Source organism: Moschus berezovskii, chromosome 20 (assembly GCF_049115385.1).
Source record: "Moschus berezovskii isolate FMDL1 chromosome 20, NW_MosBer_1.0, whole genome shotgun sequence".
NCBI classification, from domain to species: Eukaryota; Metazoa; Chordata; class Mammalia; order Artiodactyla; family Moschidae; genus Moschus; species Moschus berezovskii.
This window is the reverse complement of record NC_142479.1, coordinates 63,770,912-63,788,392: the sequence shown is the minus strand read 5'-3', so window position 1 is coordinate 63,788,392 and position 17,481 is coordinate 63,770,912. Positions and strand designations below refer to the sequence as shown.

At 48.7% G+C, this 17,481-nt stretch overlaps 2 protein-coding genes across 6 annotated transcripts in view; one reads left to right on the top strand and one right to left on the bottom strand.

Moving 5' to 3' along the window:
* TBC1D16 (TBC1 domain family member 16) overlaps nucleotides 1-13,946 on the bottom strand; it is an 88,933-nt gene extending 74,987 nt beyond the window's left edge. For 4 of the 5 annotated variants that reach the window (XM_055408411.2, XM_055408414.2, XM_055408413.2 and 1 more), the window contains exon 1: nucleotides 13,869-13,946. The gene's annotated coding sequence lies outside the window, so the exon portion shown is untranslated. The remainder of the gene's footprint in view (nucleotides 1-13,868) is intronic. The other variant, XM_055408412.2, reaches the window with a different exon arrangement.
* A 182-nt stretch (nucleotides 13,947-14,128) lies between these two features.
* The window catches only part of CCDC40 (coiled-coil domain 40 molecular ruler complex subunit), a 45,207-nt gene continuing 41,854 nt past the window's right edge, over nucleotides 14,129-17,481 (top strand). Inside the window, exons 1-3 of the mRNA XM_055408410.2 lie at nucleotides 14,129-14,825; nucleotides 16,297-16,360; nucleotides 16,771-17,193. Coding sequence (XP_055264385.2) covers nucleotides 14,797-14,825; nucleotides 16,297-16,360; nucleotides 16,771-17,193 — 516 coding nt within the window. The 5' untranslated portion in view covers nucleotides 14,129-14,796. The remainder of the gene's footprint in view (nucleotides 14,826-16,296; nucleotides 16,361-16,770; nucleotides 17,194-17,481) is intronic.

Here is a 17,481-nt window from a genome sequence, read left to right as displayed (position 1 = left end):
CAAAAACCACACCATCTTTAAGTGAAGAAGATGGTTTGCCACCGTTGAGGATGATCAAAAGAACGTGCTGAAAGCTCTGAAGGGGATTCCAAAAGACAAGTGTTCACAATATAGCATATAGCATTCCCCACATTTTCTGTGATATCCCACTGCCGCCCTGGGAAACAAGTCCTAGCAGCACAGTTTTGCAAACGAGAAAATAGGTACTGCACACCCCAAGTCACCCAGTGAGCGGACACACCTGGACGTGGAACTTTGTCCTCTGTGCTCGGAGTTCCGGCTCCCAGGCCCCCCCACCCAGCCTGGGTAAGCAAGGACACTCCCCAGCTCCACCCCCAAGGCTGTTCAAGGGTGGGAGATAACCTGCTTCTTGGTAGATCCCGCACGTCTGTTAAACATTAGCCATGAATATTTACTCTCTTCAGAAAATGTTCATTTATTTTTTTCAATGTATTTGTTCCTTCATGAACTTATTTTGCCTCCATTAAAACTGGTCATAATCTCTGCTCTCTTTCAAACTAGAAGTGGAGACTCCTTGACCTATTTTTTTAAAGCTTTTTCTTTTTTTAATTATGAAACGTGTTCAGAGAAGTGTCAGTATAAAGAACACATGTCCCTGAACTCACAACAACCCAAAAATATCTGTGCATTTTCTACTATCTCCTGCGTCTATCTCAACAAAACAAAATCACCTACTGGAATTATATCATGTCTTGCTTTCTGTTGTAACATATTTTTCCATGTGTTATAAGCCAAAATGTGTCCCCTCAAAATTCATGTTAAAGTTCTCACCCCTACACTTGACGTGTGTGCGCTAGTTGCTCTGTCATGTCTGACTCTTTGCAACCCCAGGGACTGTAGCCCGCCAGGCTCCTCTGTCTGTGGAATTCTACAGGCAAGAATACTGGTATGCATTGACATTCCCTTCTCCAGACCCCGGGATCGAACCCAGGTCTCCTGCATTGCAGGTAGATTCTTGACCATCTGAGCCACAAGGGAAGCCCCTACACTTCATAATTCAACATTATTTGAAAGTAGCTTCTATATAGAGATAATCAAGTCAGAATTAGGTCATTAGGGTGGGCCCTAATCCGGTGACTGGTGTCCTTTATTTTGTTATTATTTTGAAAAAAATTTATTTATTTGACTGCACCAGGCTTAGTTGTTGCATGCAAGGTCTTTAGTTGCAGCCTGTGGGATCTAGTTTCTCGATCAGGGATCAAACCCAGGTCCCCTGCATTGGGATCTTGAAGTCTTCACCATTGGTTCACCAGGGAAGTCCATGGTGTCATTTAAAAAGAGGAAATTTGGATTTAGACACCCACCGAAGAATTGATGCTTTTGAACTGTGGTGCTGGAGAAGACTCTTGAGAGTCCCTTGGACTGCAAGGAGATCCAACCAATCCATTCTAAAGATCAATCCTGGGTGTTCATTGGAAGGATTGATGCTAAAGCTGAAACTCCAATACTTTGGCCACCTCATGCGACGAGTTGACTCACTGGAAAAGACTCTGATGCTAGGAGGAATTGGGGGTGGGAGGAGACGGGGACGACAGAGAACGAGATGGCTGGATGGCATCACCACCTCGATGGACATGAGTGTGAGTGAGCTCCGGGAGTTGGTGATGGACAGGGAGGCCTGGCGTGCTATGATTCATGGGGTCGCAAAGAGTCGGACACGACTGAGCAACTGAACTGAACTGATACAAGGAGAATGTAGCATGAACATGAAGACGACTCTCTACAAGCCAAGGAGAGAGGCCTCAGAAGGAACCAACCCTTCAAAATCTCAGGTTTCCTGATTCTAAAACTGTGAGAAAACTGATCTATTGCTTGAGACTCCCAGTTTGTGGTACTTTTTATGGCAGTCACAGCAAACTAATACACCACATTATTAACTAATTAAAAAATCCAAAATGTCAACCCTCCATCTTAACAGTTACAAATATATTACAAGAATGCACCATTCTTGAACCAGCCACCATCCCTAGATGTTTGTTTTCCAAATAGCGGCTACCTAAATAATAAACTTCACATTTTTATGCAGAAATCTTCATCTGTATTCTGTTTTCCTAGGTTAATTTCTGGGATTGCTATTTCCTTGGGAGGCCAAACTGATATGATGTCCAATGGATTTCTAAAAAGGTATCAGAGTTTTGAGGGATGTGACTTTTTGCTAATTTTGTCATTGCAAAACGGTTTTCTGATAATCCATTTGCTTGAGCGGGTTGCCTTATTTGTATTAAACATTTGTGTTCTTCCTGTGAATTGTCTATTGGTGTACTTTGCCAATATTTCTGCTCGGGTGTTAGAATCCTTATTGATAGGAAAGAAATCTTTATATAGCAAAGATCTTAATCTTTTGCTGTATGTATATATTCCCTAATTTGTTGCTTGCCTTTAAATCGAGTTACCTATTTTGAAATAGACGTTTTGAACATCTAGGCAAACTGATGGTAACTTTCCCTTAGTGATTTCTTTTAATCAGTTTTACACTTTTTATCATTCTTCCATTAATTGTTGGCTTATATTTTCATCTAATTTTCTTATGGTTCCATTTTCAATGAACTACTTCTGATATTTCAAAAAGTCTAATTTAAAGCATACGTTTACCTGAAAACATTGCGCATTCACCGGCTCATCGAATGAGTGTTTGTGTTGTTTTCATCACTATTTCCCGTTTTTATTGTATACTATTATTTGATTTTAAAAATAGGGAGGTCAATTAAAGCTTAATAAAACTTGGATACTTGTCATATACAAACTTATGAGAAATTTTAAAAAGGGGGGAGGAGGCTATGGGGGAAGGGAAGGTCATGTTAACCTCTTTCCTCGGCAACCACCCCCACTCCACTGCAGTGCCACTGTTACAGACATTTCAGAAACTCGACGGCCTGCCCTTCACACCACCAATCATGGAAGCCCCTCTCCTCCGTGGGGACTGGCAGCCCCCCCGGGTGTACAGTAAACCGGGCTCTGCTCATAGGCAGCTGATATGGTGACTGCACCCAGCCGGTGCAGTCCTTCTCAGGATCTGCCAGCCACAGCTTCCTCATTTGGGCCAAAGCAAGGAGCCCAGAGCAAGCTCTCCAAACATGCCCTCCCTGCCCACATCCCCACCCCCTGCAGTCCTTTCCCCTGGAATCCCCCTTACTGCCTTATTTTGCTTCTGTTGAAAGAGATGGCTTGTTGCTGTTTAGAAGGCAAGGCCCATGTATCCAGAATGCCTCACACCCAGCGGGGCCTGCCAGGGGCCCCTCACCTGTGCCCAGGCCAAGAGTGACAATCACGTCACATAGTGCCCCCCAGCTCCACAGTCACAGCTTGTGTCTGGTGGCTGACCACCGTGGGGAAGCCAGGCAACACACAAGTCCGCAGAGGTTGGGTTCCTTGCTTGGTGTGAATTTCTATTCTGCTCCCACCATCTGAGTTGGCAGCATCCTAATTTGGCAGTTCTATCCAAGTCCTCCAGCTGGTGAACATAAATCTGAGTTTACCCCTACCCTGTCGGAAGAGAGGGAAGGAAAAGAATCCCAGAGGGCACAGTTGCTGAAAGGCCTCCACCTCCTGGATGAGAATGGAGGCCCTCCCCGCCCAAAGATCAGGTCAGCGCTCTTGGGGTGCAGCTGCCCCAAATAGAGCAGAGCCGCTAAGAAGGCAGGTCTCAGCCAGAACAGCACCAATGTCCAGAGGCTCTAAGGTCACCTGACGCAGTGCTTCTCCAAACCAGGGGACTTTAAGAAACTCGGAGGGCAAATCCCTACACTCTGACCCAGCAGGTCTGGGGGAGGGGGCGCCCAGGTACCACCATCACCATGTGACACCGGAACCATTCACCTACTGCTCCCCGAACCCCCAAGGGAGGCTGAGACTCGGGCTCCGGCGGGAGGCAGACGGGCCCCTCTGCCACTCAGGCTGTTATCAGCACAAATTAATGACATGTCAGTGGCTGCCCGGGGCCTTCCCCCACCACCTCCCCTGGTCTGTCACCAGTTGGATGTTGAGTGTTGGGTGGATCCAAGACTGCAGAAGGCCTCTCCCCCGCCCGCAGCCCAGCACCTGTCACTGGGTTAGTAAACGTGGCTTGGGCCCATGTGTCACCCAGAGAAGAGGAACGTGCAGCTCTGTGTCCAGGGATGTGAAATGGAAAGAGTCGGCCTGGAGAACGACCTTCAGAGACCTCCTGCGAGGAGGCCCCCGGGCTTCAGTGCGCACTGGTCTGGCAACGAGACCTGACGAGCAGTGGGCAGCTGGAAGCAGCTCCCTGTGTCTCCGCCTGTCCCTCAGGGGTGTCCCTATGACCCCGGGATGGTGGAAAGGTTTGTGATCAGAGTCATGTGGCTCCTCCTTCACAGATAAGCCACACACGTACAGAGCAGTGTCCAGCTCCCTTAGGGTCCCTAGACCCACCCGACCAGACCCCTGGGAAGCAGCGGGCCCCTTTGTACTACTGTTAAGTCCCCCGCCTAGATTTCTAAGGTTGGGCCGTCCTGGCCTTTCAGTGCCCACTGCTGGAATCATTTCTTCTGTGTCAACCATTGAAGGGTAAGCTGTGTCTGGAGCAGAGCACACGCCTGGGCTTCTGACAGGCTTGGTGGGGAGTTAGAAGGCCAGAGACTGGGGGAGCACTAGGAAGAGGGTTCGGTGGAGCAGGGTGGGGATGAGGAGGGCCTGCCCCAGCACCTGCTCCCCGCCCTTCCCTGACCAGCTGTCTCCCGGTGGAGCCCACATCACATCCCTCTCCCAGCCCCTCTGCTCGCAGGCTCTAAGGCTTCAGTGATTGGCCTTAGAGAGGAAAAGTCTTGGCCTTGGGGCCAATCCCACTTTCAGGCCACACCTACAGCTCCCATGGGCACCCTTTGAACACTTGCCACCCCCTCCTGACCCTGAGGCTAGGTCCTTACTGGGAGCCCCTAGAGGGTTCAACAGGCTGGGGGCAGGGCAGGGGCTGGGGCCAAGCCGAGACAGGGGGCCAGCCTGGGAGGGGCCCCCTGTCTCCTCCAGGGTACACTCCCAGGGTCCATGGGGAGCACACGACTGCTCCACAGCAGGATCCACATCACAGCCAACAGGAGGGGCAGCTGGAACTTTTCTGGGGTGCACTACACAAGGGTCATTGGGAGGAGTAGGAAAAGGCATGCAGGAAAGCTCCCGGCCAGAGGAGTGGCCCGGGTGGAGGGGAGGGAAGAGTCCTGGGGATGGATGGGGGTGATGGCTGCACAAGGATGAGAATACATTTAATGCTGTAGAACTATGTGCTTCAAAGTGTTCAGTATTCAAAATCTGCTGTGTGTATTTTATCACAATGAAAAAATAGTAATAATAGTGGAACCTGGAGAGGGTGTATGGATTCTCCGTACTGCCCTAAAAAAAATAACATATTAATTTTTAAAAAAGACGTCTGGGACCAGAAAGCTTGCAGCCAAAGAGGCCAGGATGAAGTGGAATCGTTTGGATGGAGGCAAGGAAAAGGACAGGGAGCTTGAGGCCAGTGACAAAGGGAGCTCAGGTCCCCGCACTGAGGGCAGGCTGCCAGCAGCAATGCCAGGGCCTGGCAAAGACCAAGCAACCCGATGACAGATCTTCTAATGTCCCTGAATCCACAAGATGCATGACCTTGAACAGTTCTTGAGCAGATGTGCAGAGCAGTGTATACCCAGGATCTTTGGGACCTGAAGGCCTGCAGGGAACAAAGATTCCCACCCGCCCTGGGAGACCAGAAAACTGTGCTCTGGAAAGGTTGCCAGGTACAGAACCTGGAGCAAGCAGAACACCCAGGTCCCCATCACAGATCTGAGGTCTTTCTATGAGCCAGTCTGACTCTCCTCCTTACCTGGATAGAGGTAGGAACCTGGAGAGGGTGTCCGGAGAGGACCTGTACAAGGGGACCCTCTCGTACAATCTAAAAACGCCACCAGTAGAGATCCTGAGACACACAAAACCAGTGACATCTATAGTCAGAAACAGTCATCTGACTTTTTGCATCTCTACTAAGGATTTAGTGTTAATTGAAATAAAAAAGCAGCTTGAGATGCTCAAAGCACTTTGTACCAATATTATAAATCCTCTCCCCAAATCCTAAGAGATGAAGCGTAGATAGAGAAACAGCTCCAGGTAGAACCGTGACAACGATTTAAAAACAAAACAAAACAAAATCTCATTCTTCTTGAATGCATTCATTTAATATTTTTACTTTTAAAATGGTTATGTTCTTATCAGTGTTGTTGATCTTAGATTATAAGCTCCTGAGTCCACAACATCTCTGAGAAGTTCATTTTATGAAGGGCCATCTTCAGTAGAGGTCCAAATGCCATGTTTTTGTTGATGGAAAGGAGAGCGATGCCAACCTGGCAGTTGGCACAAGGCATACAGAAATGGAGTCAGGCCAAGATCTGGAATGTGCATTAGCTTGAGTGGGCAAAAAAAAGGCAATGATTTTAAAAGATATAAAATAAAAACGCCAGTGCTGGCTTTTAACCATCTCTGATCAATGTATGAATACACGTTGAATTCTGTGCTGCTCTGAGCCATCAGGAACCACTGGGTAGGACCACATTTTTTATAAAATAGGCTATTGTACAATTCGAAAGGAAAGATCAACTTGGCCTCTCCTCAGAAAATACACACACACACACGCGCCACCGCATGCTCATGAAACAAAAGACTGCAGAAACTCCTCAACTAAGGAGTCATTCTTTCTACTAACCTGCAACTCTTTAAGAATTAGAACATCTTTGAGAACTATTCTTGGTCCTCTGTGACTTGCAGGAGTAAGTCACACTGGTGATGAAGGTAACTCAAGTTTGTTTCCAGGAGGAGAGAGGTTTTAAGGTGGCTGGAGAGTGGGGAGAGGGTGCCTATAGAAGAAAGATGTCAGAAACTGCATCAACCTCAAGAGAAGCAGGGTGGGGCCTGGCAAGGATAGCAGATTTCTTCTCTCCCAGCTCTGTTCAGAACTGGCCCTGCCACACACTGGGTTGGAGCCAGTGAGCAGCGGCAGGCCTGCTGTTAACCACACATGTTCCCTCCTCCCTCCCCAGGAGCCACGTGGCCACTGACACTTGGCCCAGAGGAAGCGAGGCTTTTGTAACTCCACATGGCAGTGGTGGGGTGAGGCTCTCCTCTAGCTAATATTTACAGGGGTAAAGTTAAGGATCTATTACCTTCCCTGGTGGCCCAGTGGTTAAGAATCTGCTTGCCAATGCAGGGGACATGGGTTTGATCCCTGGTCTGGGAAAATCCCACATGACCCGGAGCAACTAAGCCTATGAACCACAACTACTGAAGCCCGTCGCCTACAGCCCGTGCTCCACAATAAGAGAAGTCGCTGCAATGAGAAACCCGTGCATCACAACAGAGTAGTCCCCACACGCCACAACTAGAGAAAGCCCAAGCACAGCAATGACGACCCAGCACAGCCAAAAGAAACATGAAGAATTCTTTTTTAAAAAAGAAACTATTACCCCAAATTCGTTCCCCAAGATTTAGTGATTCAGACCCAGTGAGAGTCCTCCTAGATAGGGAGGTAAAGTCACCAAAAAAGACATAAATGAGCAAAACACAGATGCAGAAATGACATCCTTTAGAAAAGACACAAGTCTCCCATCCTGCTTCCTTCACAAAGCACTTCTAGCCCCAATGTATTGGCTTTCCGTGGCTACTGTAACAAGTCACCACAAAAATAGAGACTTAAAACAATACACTGTATTATCTTGTAGTTCCAGAGGCCATAGGTCAACCCAGGTCTCACTGGGCTAACCTCAGGTGTCAGCAGGGCTGGGTTTCTTCCTGAGGTTCCAAGGGACAATCCATTCTCCTGTCTTTTCCAGCTAGAATCCACGTACATCCCTTGGCTCGTGGCCCCTTCCTCCTCCTTCAAAGCCGGCAGTGCAGGTGCAGTCTTTCTCATAGGGCATCACTCTGACATTGACTCTGGCCTCATCTTTCACTTTCAAGAACCCTATGATGACACAGCCTCAGTGGATAATCCAGGACAATCTCTCCACATGTCAGCCAATAGGCAACCTTAATTCCATCTGCAACTTGAATCCTCTTTGCCACATGACCCAATACAGTCACAAGGTCCCAGAACTAGGAAGTAACATCTGGACATCTGGGGACTGCTCTTCTGCCAACCACATCACACCAAGGGCACTGCAAAGAGCTGACTTCTAACTCTCCAGGGGGCTTTCCACCTCCACTCTCCATCAAACTTCCATTCAGAGCAACTAGCCTTTAAGCAATATGATAAGAACCTGGGCCTAGACATTGCAGGGGAAGACACAGCCTCTGCGACAGCTGGACAGGACAGAGGAAAGCTGTGCACAGACAAGTGCCAGAGCCTTGGTTCCTGTGCCGGTGTAAGGTGCTGGTGGTGGTGGTGGTGATTTAGTCACTAAATCGTGTCCAACCCTTTTGCAACCCCATGGACTGAAGCCCGCCAGGCTTCTCTGTTCATGGGATTTCCCAGGCAAGAATATTGGAGTGGGTTGCCATTTCCTTCTCCAGGGGGATCTTCCCAACCCAATGCCTCTCCTGCATTGCAGGCAGATTCTTTACCGCTGAGCCACCAGGGAAGCCCCCGTGGTGGTGTAAGAAGCTGCATCAATTCCCAAATGGAAAACAAATAGAGCAAAGGTGCAAACACCTCTTGAACCTTCCTAAGAAGACAAAAGACACAGGGCAGCCTGGAGCCAGTAGGAGAGAGGCTCTGCCCAGACCTCTCCCGTTCACCGTTCTGTGCCATGTCCCCGCCGCCGGGCCACCCTGGGTCAACAGGACAAGTGTGGTCCTGGCAGCTCGTGATCTGGCAGTTCCCGCACACCTGTCACAGGCCACGTCCACTGTGACAGCTGTCCATTGCAGTGAAGGGGAAGCAGGTAGGGAGTGGGGCTGATCAACCCTTAGAGGGACATGCTGTGTGGCAAAGCCCAGAGGTGATTCTTCCCCCAACCTTGCCACTGTCACACTGCTCAGGAGCAAACTGCCCTGAGCTCTGGTCACCTGCCAGATGACCAGAAGAAACTGGTTCATCTGCTTTGCCCTCAAAGACCAATCAACACAGAGCAGGGACAAGGTAATGCCATCTTAAACACAAGCCAGGCACACGCAAACAAGGATTGTTTTCCTCTCATAAGACATCTGCTGCTAACAAACCTCACGAGAGGCCCCAGTTTTCTCTCCCAAAACCAGGCACATGCACCGCAGTCTTTTGGGGAATATCCAGTTTTTCAGTTCAATGGGTGATATAAATATTGCAGATCAGGAACCCTTTCTTTGGGGTGCACAGTTTGGGGAAGTTGGGTCTCCTTCAGTCTCGTTGCCCAGATAAGACACCTGGGAGCTGATATCACCCCGGTTCTTATTTGCATTTAAGTTCAAATTATGGGATCATTGCAGAAGAGAAATATATTTGCTGCACTTGCATTTTGCATTCAGGATTAACATGGAAAAGATCATGGCCCAAAGACAGGGCTGCTGTGCATAGGGCCCTCTGTGTGGAAGTGAGGACAACACAATCCACTTGCAGTTAAATCGAAGGAATGAAGTTTAGGGAAGAAATCCTAGAGCTGGGGCCTTGGGCCAACTGCTATAAGGAAAAAGGACCCTCAAGAGGCCGTAACTGGAGAAGACAGTTAAAGAAACGAGGGTTAGGGAAGATCTGGTGGCCTGCTTAGCTGTTTTTCCTCTCCCAACTGTCCAGCTGTCACTTCAATTATCACCCACTCCTTGGAAAACCCCAAAGCCTCTGCCTGTCCAGAGAAAGATCATCTGCTGCCCATACCCGTGGACAGAAAATACCCTCAAAGCACCTCCCCCACCGCGCCAAGGAAGCGGGGCTGCAAGGAGAAACAGACTTAAAGATGAGTCAAGATCCATCCTGAGGAAGGAGTAAACCCAAAAAGCAAGGAAAAAGATAAAGCCAACCAGGAAACCACTGATCAACCCCAAAGTGGATGAGGGGCATCTGACCTCTATACTGTACCTATAAACTTTAACACAGAGAGGTTCTCAGTGTCTGTGGCAAAAGAGTAGCTAATGCACCACAAAACAGAAATCAAACTGGGGGGAAACATACTGACAACACCCCCGGAATGCAACACACTTGATCTTGCTCAGGGAAAGCATTTTAGCTCCAGAAACTGAAAAATCAGGACTTCCCTGGTGGTCCAGTGGCTAAGACTCTGTGTTCCTAATGCAGGGGGTCTGGGTTTGATCCCCGATCAGGGAACTAGATCCCACATACTGCAACTAAGACCCAGAACAGCCAAATAAATGTTAAAAAAAAGAAGAAATTGAAAAATCGTAAAGGTTTCAAATGCCATCTGATAGACATGTCCTTTGTCTCCTACAGAGAGTGTAACAACCAATTTATCAACCACTTGAATTCAGGGTCACTCAGTGGAAAACCAGAGCAAACACCAAAGTGTGCAAGCAGGTTCAGACACAGGCTCAGGATGCACCCAGGTGATGGTGGTTTCTACAGGAGTTAATTCAGAAAGAGCATGGAAAAGATACTACCACATCTCTGCATGCAGTCAGGTGAGTCCATACAGATCCCTCATCTTGTATATCAGCTCTGCTGCTGCTGCTAAGTCGCTTCAGTCGTGTCCGACTCTGTGCAACCCCACAGATGGCAACCCACGAGGCTCCCCCGTCCCTGGGATTCTCCAGGCAAGAACACTGGAATGGGTTGCCATTTCCTTCTCCAATCAGCTCTAAACACCTGGAAAGACTCTCTGTCGAGGTTCAGGCAGAGAAGGGCATGCCGTTCAGACTGGATAATGCATTTGGGTTCTTTCAGTTCTTTCCTCGTGCTAGCCATACAACTGAGGCTACTGCAGGCAGATGGCGAACTTGATCTTTTCTTTCTTTTTTTTAACAGGTCTTAAGTGCCTGATTTCTCCTCTCTGAGGATGGCTATATCGGTTCAGAAGATGGAGCAAAGGACATGCTTCAGATCACATATCATCAGGTAGTTCATCAAAGCAGATTTATTAGAGATGCAAGACCAAGGGCCCAGAGGACACGTGGGTGTTTGCTAGCATCAAAATCACCAACACGGACGTGAGTGGGGAAAGATTCCCTGTGTCATTTGCGGGGAGGTGGGGGTAGGCTGGGAGAAGTGTGTGCTTTCTTTGTGCAACGGCCTCATCAACATCCGTCAATCTAATACAAATACAATAGAACAATGTACACCAATCAAACCAACCTCCACTGCTACAGATCCTTCATGTTTAAAGTCATCCTCCCCAACTGTACCACCGTATGAAGCTAATTCACTAATTTTATAGGAGAGGATTCAGGCCTGTGGAGAAAAGTGGGGACCCTTGGCCAGATGTGGGGGGACAAGTTAAAATCTCTACTCCAGATTTGTGTTGCCAGGCAACTTGGTCACCCTGGTCCCTGGTCAGCCCAGGGGGACCCAGCACCCCACAAAATTATAAAGAGTGTAAATATATCTATGGGGAAAGAAATGGCAACACATTCCAGGATTCTTGCCTGGAAAATCCCATGAACAGAGGAGCCAGGCGGGCTACAGTCCATGGGGTCGCAAAGAGTTGGACACAACTTAACAACTGAGCACACAAGGAGATTTATTTCTTCTTTGGATAACCACTTGTTTGCACTCAAAAGAATCACAGTTTACAATTGCTTTAACTTGTATTTGTATTATTTTAAAATACAGCAGTTTTTTTAAAATCAAACCAGTTGATTTTATAACAATAAATATCCACATTTTAAAACCAAAAAAAAAAAAAAAATAGAGAGACTGTAAATATATCTAAATGGAGAATTCCACTTCTGCTTATGATCAGCTTTCCACCTGATGGACCACATATACAAGGAACCAAAACACAAAACCAAATGTTTTTACCAATCTAGTTAAACGTGAAAAATCCAAACAATGGTCGTTAATAATAATTAAACACTTATATTAACAGGCACTTTGAATGAGCCAGGTACTAGGTACTTTAGATAACTGTTGCAACAGAACTTTGTGACAGGTTGTATTACTCCCATTTTACAGATGGAGAAACCAAGGCACAGTAGTATTAAGTCAGTACTATGTACTGGGTTGGTATTCAAATCCAGCAGTCTATGTTTGGAGGCCATGTTTTAAACCCAAAACCTGAGCCAGGGAGACCAGCACAGTTGTAGGTAGGGTTCTGCAAACCCAGAGGCTATCATCTCAGATGCCTTTACACTGAGGCCTGGGGGGCTTTTTATAGACTGGGCTGAATTGATACTAGCAGCTAGTGGTGACATCGGTTAGTCCCCACTCTCAATGTTTATGAATCACTTGGCAAAATGAACCATGTTATTCTAAGTCCCTAGGGCAGGGAGAATGTGTGCATGTGAGTGGTAGGAGCAAGAGCAGAGGCAGGGTGGTACAGTGGTTTTCTGGATTTGGAGCATCCTGGGCCCAAGGCCTGTATTTCTGTCACTCTGGGATGCGTGAACTTGGGGAATTTAAGTGTCAGTGTTTCTACCTGTAAAATGGGGATCACCTCAGTTCCTGATTTTATGGGTTTAATTCATACAAGATAATCAGAATCTATTTACATAACAATCATCATGGCTGGAGGATTAAAAAATTCCACTGATAAGAACTTTTCTTAGTCATATTCTGAGACTCCGCTCACCACAAACGCTCCACAAGCCAAGTGCACTCAGCAGAGAACAAGCCTTCTGATACCAGCAACACATGGCTGTGAATGAATTTCACAGTTAATACTAAGAGGCTTTCCTCACTTTAATAATCTTTTCTTTGCAAAAGTTTTCCTGGTTCTTAAAAGTGTTTAATGTTTGCTAGTCAACTAAATATTGATGCTTCTAGTGGGGGATTTCCAAACAACACACAGATTTTTTTTTTTTTTAAGTTCTCTAATCAATCTGTGACAGATTTAGAATGGAATTCTCCAATCTGGGCCTTTGCCCCTGCCCTTTGATAATATGTTCCAGAACATGGCTGGTTTTTGAGAACCAGTTCCCTCTTTACAGACATAGAAACTGGTGCCTGCAGGTGCTAAAGAAGGATCAATGGGACCAGACACAGGGGCTGGCCTGGCTTCTCCTATGAACTTGAGGAGGCAGTAAACCAAACTTCATGGTAAGAAAAGTGAACGTATTATGTTGTTTTCTGTTTCTGAATAGAATTTGAACTAGGTTGTGGCCAACATATGACACCAACTTCCGAGTGTGGGAATAACAGGATTTCAAGATTCATGGCTTCTGGCAGCGTGCCTTAGGTTATATTTAGAAATCTTAAATTGCCGGTTTTTTCTTTTCCCTTTTTCTTTTCTTTCGATTTTTTTCTTCCTTTCTTTTATTATTATTTAAGAAGAGATCAAGAGGAAGAGCTCGGGCCTAAAGGGTGTGAGTTTCAAGACCTGCGGCTCTTAAACAGCCAGACCACCCACCCCAAGGCCGGGAATGTTAAGCGCGCGCCCCGTGCGGGTGAAACACACACTTTGGGGGGCTGTGTCGGCAAACCGCGGGCCCCTACAAGTTCTCGTTCGCGTGCTCTGACGATCCAGCCAGACAAAGACCGCAAGTTCTCCGGACCAAAGATTCAGACAGCCTGAGACCGAGTCTCCTCGAATTAGGCCCACTCCCTGCCCGGGGCGCCAGAACCCACCGCGGAGGGGGTCCCCAGGGAGCTCCCCGCGTGATCCTGCCGCCCCGCTCCTGCTCTGGCCCTGCACCTCTCTGCGCTGCGGCCAGACCCCGGCCCCTCCCGGGCCCCGCGGCTGCAGGCCCACGCGCCCGCGCGCCCCGACCCCGTCCCGCCGAGGGCGCTGCCCGGCCCCCGCCGGCCCCTCAGGCCCCGCCCCCGCGGCCCCCTGCAGGTCCCCGATACCCACCCGGGTCCCGCACCCGGGGCCGGATTTGCGCCGGCTCCCGGAGCCGCCTCCGCCGCCACTGCCGCCGCCGCCAGTGAGGTTTGGCGGGGCGGGGACGCGCGGCGAGGCCCGGCCCCCGGCCCGCCCCCCGGCCCAACCCGGCCCCCGGCCCAATCAGACCCGCCGCCCACCCCACCCGCCAGCCCCAGTCCCAGCCCGGCCCCAACCGAGTTGCGGAACCGCCCCAGTCACCTTCCGCTCTCCGACCCCAGGCCCCGGCCCGGACGCCCCCTTCCTATTCCGGGCCTCGCCCGCCCGCCCGGGCCCCCGGCCCCGGGACTTTACCCCAGAGGGAAGCCCCACGCCCCCGAGCGAAGGCAGGACCCTTGGGACGCCCCACGTGCGCGCTCGCCCTCTCTCTCCCACCCTCTGCTTTTGTTTTTTCTATTTTGAGATGGGAAGAGAACAACACCCACCAGGAGGCCACGGGGCATCCCTCTCCCGCCATGGATTCTTAGCAAGAACCCCGGGAAGGGGGTACTGAGCCCCCCAGGTCTGCAGCTGGACAGGCAGGCACTAGGCGGGGGCTCGGTCCCCGAAGGTGCGGCCGGCTCCGGACCCCGTCGCGCCCCCGCCTCTTCCTGCCGTCCTCAGGACACTTGGCCGTCCCATGTCCCCGGCTTCCCGGGTGCCCTGCGCGAGCCCCTGGGGCTCCAGAGTGACCGGCAGGACACGCGTTGACACGGTTGTCGCTTTAGAGAAACTGAGTCGGGCGGGGTAGAGCTCGGACTTAGAGATGGGGAAGATGCGTATTTATCCTTTAATACATTTACAGAGTTAAAGTTCTGTGTTTCTAGTGTACACAAATGGCACAAAGGCCTCCTGCCCCGCAAGCCCCGCGCGTGGTCCTTGCCCGCCGGATGTTGACGGCGTCGCATAGCAACTGGAGATGGCGGAGCCGGGCGGCGGCGCTGGCGGGTAAATGGGCCTAGGGATCTGGGGCCTCGGAGCTGTTTCCACACCTCCCCCTTCCCATAGCCCCCAAGGCACCTCTTCCCTTCCATGCCCTTTCCCCCTCTCCTCTACCCCTGCCTCCCCGCTCTCTGGGCCTTTCCTGACCTCCCCGGTCACCCCCACATTCCTGCGCGCCCTTCTGCCTTCTCACCTCGCGTCCCTTTGTCCTCTCCCGTACCCTCCCTTTTTCCCCTTTTCTGGGCGCTCCTTTCGCTGAAACCCGGGACTTGCTAAGTCCACAGTAACCATGGCAACCACGATGCTTGCTAATCCCTGCTGCAGAGCCCTGAGAGCAGGGGTCTCTGTGCTGGATGCTGCCCAGCGAGGTCAGTGAGAGGGAGACCAGCCCAACCTCTCCGGGGTTGGAGGTGGTAGGTGATGGACTGGGTTCGGTATGGCCAGGCAGCCCCACCGTGAATGCCTTGAGCACACAGATAGGCTGTAGTCAGGTAAACACAGGGCCACCAGGCCTCTGCTCTCTTACACTTTGTTTAAAAGGATAGAGACTATTTTTATAAAATTTGCCTTTCACGTTGGACTCCGCTGTATTGTTTCTTCTTTCTTTTTTTTAAGGTAGGTCTGCGTCTACTGACATGGAAAAGTCCAGATTACAATAAATGAAAAGACTAAATGCAAAACCATGAATACAGTGTGACCTCTAATTTGGTGGATGGGTGGCTTTAAATGCACAGAAAAATATTTGAAAAAAGATATCCTTGGGACTTCCCTCGTGGTCCAGTGGCTAAGGCTCTATGTTCTCAAAGCAGGGAGCCTGGGTTAGATCCCTGGTCAGGGAACTAGACCCCACGTGCCACAAGTAAGAGTTGGAATGCCACAACTAAAAAGATCCCACGTGCCACAGCTAAGACCTGGTGCAGCCAAATAAATATCTAAAAAATAAAAAATAATACATAAAAAAAATCCTTAAATCTCTTACTATTACGTCTTGTTATCTTGAGCAGGAGAGAAGTCACGGGATTTTCACTGTCTGTGTCACAGTTAGTTTGACTTCTAATTAAAAAAAAAACTATTTTAAGATGACATTCTTGTACTATCCAAATCATGGAAAAACTAAAAGTTTCTAGAGTATTTGTCCTTTTTGTGCAATTTTCTCTTATTTTGTTTTTTATTTTCCCCATTTTGTCACAAACACAAGTATATTTAAGGTGACTTTTCTAGCATAATCTACTTGTACTGTTCCTTAAATGTTTCAATCATTGCATTTTTCATTCATTCTTGGAGTGACTCTTGTGCCATATGACAGGCATGGTCTAGTGCTGGTGTTAGTGACAAAGTCACGGCCATCAGCCTAGAGAGAAGGCAGACAATTAACAAGTAAATATAATAACTAGATATACAGACATCGAGGAGGGGATAAATGCCAAGAAAAAGAAAGATGTTGTTTGAAACTGTTCAATTGTTTCTCCGCCACCAGGTCTCACTTGGGAGGCAAATCATCTTCTGAAGGAGAAGAGGACCAGAATGTTGAAGGCGGCAGGGTAAAGTTCCTTATGGGATGAATTAGTCTAGGCTGTATTTACTAGGAATCAGAGTTCAGATTTGTTTAAGAAAATTGTACGATGATCCTATGACCTTTCTCTGGAACAGACTCAGTTCAGTTGCAGAGAAACCTAATTTCCTTCCACCTCCTTCTGAAGCGTTGATGGCTCATCAAGAATCCCACACCTAGATCGCCCTGAGTTTTTCAGAGCTCATTTCCTGTAATGAAGGATGCAAAATAATTACCAAAAAAACCAGAGCAGATAAGCTAAACTATGAAACATAATCTCCTAGCGATGCTCAGAGTGTATAGATGCAGTTTTCCCATCAGTATAATTACCTTATTAAGAATAAAATCTCACAAGATCCTTTACACTTTGTCTCCTGATTTTTTTTTCCTGCTTCATAGCTACAGGTATTGCCAATGGAGAAGAGCAATGACCAGAGAAATGAAGAAGCTGAGGGTGCAACAGAGCATTCCAAAAGGGAAATTGAAAATGATGGGGAAGTCACAACCCAGGGGGACTATGGAGGAAGCCAAGGGGAAATGGAAATGGAAGAGGAATTTGAATTGGAAGAGGAATTAGAATCTGATTTGGAAGCCACGTCCCCTGAAGCGGAAGTCAGTTCTCCAGATCTGGCTTCCTCAGACATCACTCCTGGGGAGGGGCCCGAAGATGAAGTTGACCACACACACCCGTATGAAGGAGCAAGGACGGAAATGGGTCTTGAGGACAGAGAGGCCCCCGACCCATCCAAATCCAGAGGAATGGGGTTCATCGCCACAAAGCACTCCCAGCAAGTATTAGGCCTGTCTGAGCAAATGAACCAGGTGAGTAGCCTGAGGTCTATAGTGTTTTACTGCTCATGAGGTTTGTAAATCTGTGAGGAGCTCAGGGTGCACTATAAAGAATTCACATGGCAATGCCTGTTAGAGATCTCTTAGCAAACTTAAGTCTCAAGAGCCACCATCATAGGCCAAGAATTTCTGGACCCTCCTTTGTGTTCCCAAACCCAGGTTGGAAATATTCCACGTAAGGGCATCCAGGTGTCCAGTCTCTAGAGCAACACTGTCCAGTAAAAATCTACATGCTAATGGAAATGCTCTTTATCTGCGCTG